Source organism: Erigeron canadensis, chromosome 8, assembly GCF_010389155.1.
Source record: "Erigeron canadensis isolate Cc75 chromosome 8, C_canadensis_v1, whole genome shotgun sequence".
NCBI lineage: Eukaryota > Viridiplantae > Streptophyta > Magnoliopsida > Asterales > Asteraceae > Erigeron > Erigeron canadensis.
Window position 1 is genome coordinate 26,688,235 of NC_057768.1, and position 5,381 is coordinate 26,693,615.

The 5,381-nt window shown below is 32.7% G+C and overlaps 1 protein-coding gene across 1 annotated transcript; it reads right to left on the reverse strand.

Annotated features, from left to right (window-relative positions):
- Window positions 1–305: 305 nt before the first annotated feature.
- On the reverse strand, window positions 306–4,826 carry LOC122578638 (cytochrome c oxidase subunit 6b-1-like). Its single transcript, XM_043750641.1, has 5 exons — window positions 4,681–4,826; window positions 2,513–2,818; window positions 1,746–1,828; window positions 1,560–1,641; window positions 306–623 (listed from the first exon to the last, which is right to left on the reverse strand). Exons 1-5 carry the CDS (start codon window positions 4,714–4,716, stop codon window positions 570–572), a joined length of 561 nt encoding a protein of 186 aa, XP_043606576.1. The 5' UTR covers window positions 4,717–4,826; the 3' UTR covers window positions 306–569.
- Between the last annotated feature and the right edge of the window lie 555 nt (window positions 4,827–5,381).

Sequence of the window (5,381 nt, forward strand, 5' to 3'; positions counted from 1 at the left end):
TTCTAGCCATATAACTGGCTCAGATAAAAAGAATCAAAACGTGCAGAGCTTATTACATATCATTTTTGTATGCGTATCATTTTATTCGAAAAACTTAATGATTTGCATGCTACTTTTATTTTTGAAAATATGATAAGCATAAGTTATTTATATTTTTTGAAAAAAAAGGGACATATTTGTGGCCAAAATGACCCGGCCTACTCGGACCTGCACCTTACATTTATCTATATTGATTTACTCTCACTAACCACCCTTCCATATTGCCATTTCTAATGAAAGCTAATTAGAATTAGACAGAAGCAAAAGAAAAAAAAAACTTAGGACCTTATTATGCAGTTTCAAAGGATTTCATGTTCAATCATGACAAGATCCTTATCAATGTTAACCAAACCTGTGAATGTCAAAAAGTGGTTACAATTACAAAAACGGATGGGGGAGTTGTAACATCAAATGGCGAACATGTTTCTAGAGTTGACCCGGATTTAAAACATGAAACCAAAGGTTTTATTAAGTTGGTCGTCGAGTTCTGTTTCTCACTGTAATAAATATGACTGACTGTAACTTCGGTTCTAGAGAGGGCCTGGGAATGTGCCATTCTCCCTCTGCTCATTCCATCGATCTACCTGCATACAGAATACGATACCCGCCAAGTTAACTACCAATTCGTCTAAAAGATATGAAACTATGATATCTGCTCCAGCTGTATAAAATTATGACTTGATGCGTTGTTTAGTGATTAGATACCGAAGTAACCAATTAACCATTAGTAACAAACTGAAAAAGCTTATGCATCAGTTTGTTCTAGCTAATACTTAATAATGCTCTACTTTCCCATGAAAAGTCTGCAACCTTTTTGTTTATAACCAAGTAAAAAGTGTTTTTTACTTGATATATACATGAGCCTGATAATATTGTCTAATAAGCAAAATGGATAAGTGTCTTCCAACTTCCAGTTGTAAAGAACTAGATAACTAATTACATTTCACATTTCGCAAACCTATAGACATTTATGTTTACACTAAATTTATACTATTAAAACGGTAATGCAACCCAATTAATATTTTCAGACGCAATTCCATGACCATACAAACTGTAACAAAGACCCAAAGTGAATAATACAAAAGTAACTTTAGATACTAAATATAATGCATATATATGGAAAATAGAGCTGCCGCATGCCCGCATATATATAGATGTTGATATATCATACACACATGTGTGACAGGTTAGTAGTTTCCGTCACGAAGTTTTTAGAATCTAAATGAGTAACATATAGCATCATGGCAGGCTAACAAAAATTACGCCAAATGTAATTTAAGTAACATACATGCAGGAACATATCACATAATGAAGAGTATTTCGGCATTAAAGTTCTCAAAAAGTTGAATCAAGTTTCAGGTTAACTTAGCGATATCTAAGCTTGAGAAAGTAGATTATACATAAGTCCAACAATATAAGTAAAAAAAAATAAACACTTAGTGCATCAGTATTGATCGTAGTTGCCAAAATTGTAAATCTATATTTCGAGAGTTCATGACCAAATATTGCAGTGAACTTACCCATTCGCCTGGGCAAAGTGACCGATAGTATTTTGCAAACTTATCGCATTCAGAAGCACCTTCTCCTTTTGCAGCCACACACCTGTTAAGAGCATAAAGCATTAGTCAATATGTATAACTATATGAAAAATGTGTTGTTATCACTAATGGAAGAAAAAAAAATGGTCTGGAGATCAGAAGACTTACCGATGATACTCAACATATCTGGTAAAGCAGTGTCTGCTTTGATTTGTGGTTGGAAATCGATAATCTCCAGGTGCTGTCTCCAGCTATTATTCATATAATCCATCAAATTTATATTTATCGGAATGATCCCAGATTGTATAAAAATATACATATATAAATGTTGGCAAAACAATAAATAAATTTTAAAAAATTCTGAAATTAATGTCAGTTATGTTGAACAGGGATTCTGAACAAATGGCTAAAAAAAATTGGTCTGCCTTCGCGCGTGAAAGAAAAACCGTTTGCAGTCCATAGCTGTGTATTTGAAAATCGAGCTTTCCATCATTCTATACTTTAGATAAAGGTGCTGACTGCGACTCTTTTACTTTTAAATGGATCGATTCAAGTTGACTTAATCTCAGATGGGTGAAACAGGTCTAAGGAATTGACTACTTTATAAAAAGAACATGTCAGACGTCGTCGAAAGTGTAATCTTTATGCACATAACGACCTAATACCATATTTAATTAAGACCATAGTTGTACACTTGTACCAATTCATAGTAATCACTCTCGACATGTTACTTATTTAACAATACTGTATGAATATTGTTTCAAATATTCCTGCACAACCAAAACCAGTCTTGTACTCCGTAATTTTCAAATCTCCATCTAACTCCACTTTAAGGATGGAGGGATAGCTCATTAGCAAATACAGAAAGACCATATTAACGATCTACAAAAAAATTAAAAGTATTGTACAGCGCACTCAAGTCCAATGAAACTTACCTTAATCTCGGGTGTTTCATCAGCTGTGTTCTCTTCTTCAGCAGTTTCACCACTTTCTTCAGAAGCAGCTGGAGCCGGCTCAGTGGCATCCGTATCAGAACTGTCAGTTGCAGCCACAGTTTCTTCTGCAGCTGCATCTACAGATGCAGCGACACTTTCTGTGACTGCGGAGGCAGCCGAAGACTCAACCGAATCTTCAGTGACTGATGGTTCAGGAGCATCATCAACAGCATCCTTTTCAGGACTTTTCTCCACAGGTTCAGCAGTTGCAGCCACCTTCTCTACTGTATCCTTGAGAAGATAATCCTGCAGCAAGATGAAAATAATAGAATTAAGAATGGCCATTTGCATCTTATATTGAATAAAAAACATTTCCCTCAGTTTCTTAACCAACTATTACAAAAGAGAAGACAAAAGTAATCATCCATAAACCATGGTTACTAATATGTACATATGTGAACATTAAATACAGCCTCTGTATCTATTTGTGAAAGGACACAAAGCACATCACGCCACAAAACTAGGTACTTGAACTATGTATAACATTCATTTACGACTCTATAAATCATTAAAAGTCACTGCATTACCTAGGTAGCAAAACAGTATTTAAAACCACAAGAGAATGTATATCAAAATTAAATAAATCATATATGTAAACACAGATACGGAAACTAAATCAAAAGTATTTACAGATGGATACAAGAGAGTATTATCTATAAGCAAGAAGTGGGCCACTCATATCTAGTTATCTGCATATCATGTGCAACACGAGTTAAATTATGTAATTATATGTTATATGATATTTTTCAAGGACTATGTAATCCGATATATAACATTAATAATCAAACAAGGTTAAAGTAAACTCTAGACAGACAAAGTTGGTTATTTGTTTGCAATAAAGAAAGAATGACCTGATCCGAGTCAAGTAGTTGGTTAAGACAAAGAGAAAGAGTTGAATCCTCTTTTTGATGAAACCATAATATTCCTAGGTGAATTAGCAAAAACTTGAAATGCGTCCATACATACTTTTATTTAAGAAATATAAAAACTAAACAAGAGGTCCGATCCTGTAATCAACTGCCTAGACTACTCAAATAGAACAGGGTGGATTAACAAAGTCCCTCCTGAAGACTATCCCAGCTTAAACAGGCACTAGTTAGCTGACTAACTTTTCACAGAGTACAGCCAATACACTCTTACAAGAGTACCACACAATTGGACAAAAAGTCAGCTTTCCTTAGAGCACCTCCAATGGTCAAGTTATTGGTTAATACCTATTAATAAAAAGTTTTTCATCAAGTTATTGCTCCTATGGTTAAACCTCAAAAAAAGTCTTTTAAATATTTTTTTTATTTATGAAACAAAGAAGAGAGAGTATAAAATTCTTTCAAAGACTTGAAATTTCCCAACCTATTATAAAAAAGCTTTTTACTCCAATAATAAAAAAAAACTTATGCAAAAGCTTTATGAACTAGTAAAAAGCTTTATAAAAAGCTTTGTAGAAAGCTCCATACGCATGCGGATACACTAAAAAACAACTTATACATCAAACCCAACTATCAATCACCTACGTTTTAGCAAAATGGTTGATCAATAAAACCTTGGATAAAGCTTTGGTGATAGCCGGTACAATGTATAAAAATAACAAGCTCGCCTAGCAGCCAACCCAAATATTTTCCTAGCTAACTCCTCACATTTCACCACAAACTAAAAAAATTTGATAATTCAGGTTCCTCCTCCGCTCCGCTATCGATTGAACCTAAGCTACTACTACGTCTTTTTTACTAGTTCCATTTAAAATTCAAAATTTAAAAAGATAGTTACACATGTAATTCCTGCATCAACTCTCAATACATAAACGTAATAACATAGAATTTATAAATATATAACTTTTCCAAAACTAAAATATATATATATATATTTTTTCTTTTCATAATAATTCCAGAACCCTAATTGCATAAAAATTTTAATAATGCAATAATTAAGTAAACGGTTTTTTAAGAAAAACTATATATAATTTGAACACATAATAAAGACTAAAAATATAATTATTAAATAAATTCTTGCATATGTGGTTAATTTAAAAGCAAAAATATTCAAATGTGAAATCTTGAATAATTAAATCTATAAAATAAACAAATAAAGAAAAATGGAGAAAAAAGGGCTACCTCAGATAAGGATTTGGATTTATCAGACTCCGCCATTGATGGAATCGGCAGAACGAGATTTTTGGGAGAAAAATATTATTATTATTATTATTAGGTTTTTTTTCAGCTCAGATTGCAGCAGCAGTGTATCCAAAGAGTCAAAATGGGGGGTGATTGATTCTATTTTTATATTTTTCGTTTCTATTTTTTTTTTAGACTAATTGGTAGTGGGCTAACTTTTCACGTTGGGCTGAGTCTATTTATGTTATTGGACTAATAGAAACAAAATACAAATATCACATTGCAACATCTACAATTCTAAAAAAACAAAAGGAAAAGAAACTGCCACACTTTCGTATTCTACAGATTTTGAGTCTCAATATTTTGATGGTATATGAGGGAGTTTAAGAAGTAGGCAGTCCTCACCCCTACCAAAGTAGAGAGGTTGCTTTCATGTTTTATCGAAATAGTAGAAAGGAACCTCCAGTTTTGCATGAGATGAAGATTGAACTTGTGACCACAAATCTATAATTATGCCAGTGGTTATCGTTTTTATAAGAAGTATAAGGTTTGAATCTTACTTAATAACATCATGAAAGTAGTCATGGAATAGCACGGAAATGATTACAGGTTATATCAATTATGATGTGGATAATCTATATAAATACATAGTGGATGCATAAACTTGAAAGTAAATAAACGATCTATAAAATTTAGTGTAT

Bases quoted from the DNA above. Each gene is read 5' to 3' on its own strand.
- LOC122578638 (XM_043750641.1), bottom strand. From the start codon at position 4,716: ATGGCGGAGTCTGATAAATCCAAATCCTTATCTGAG. The intron at 2,819-4,680 runs GTAGCCCTTTTT...ATCTTGCTGCAG, and splicing joins AATCCAAATCCTTATCTGAG to GATTATCTTCTCAAGGATAC. The intron at 1,642-1,745 runs GTAAGTCTTCTG...TGCTCTTAACAG, and splicing joins AGATATGTTGAGTATCATCG to GTGTGTGGCTGCAAAAGGAG.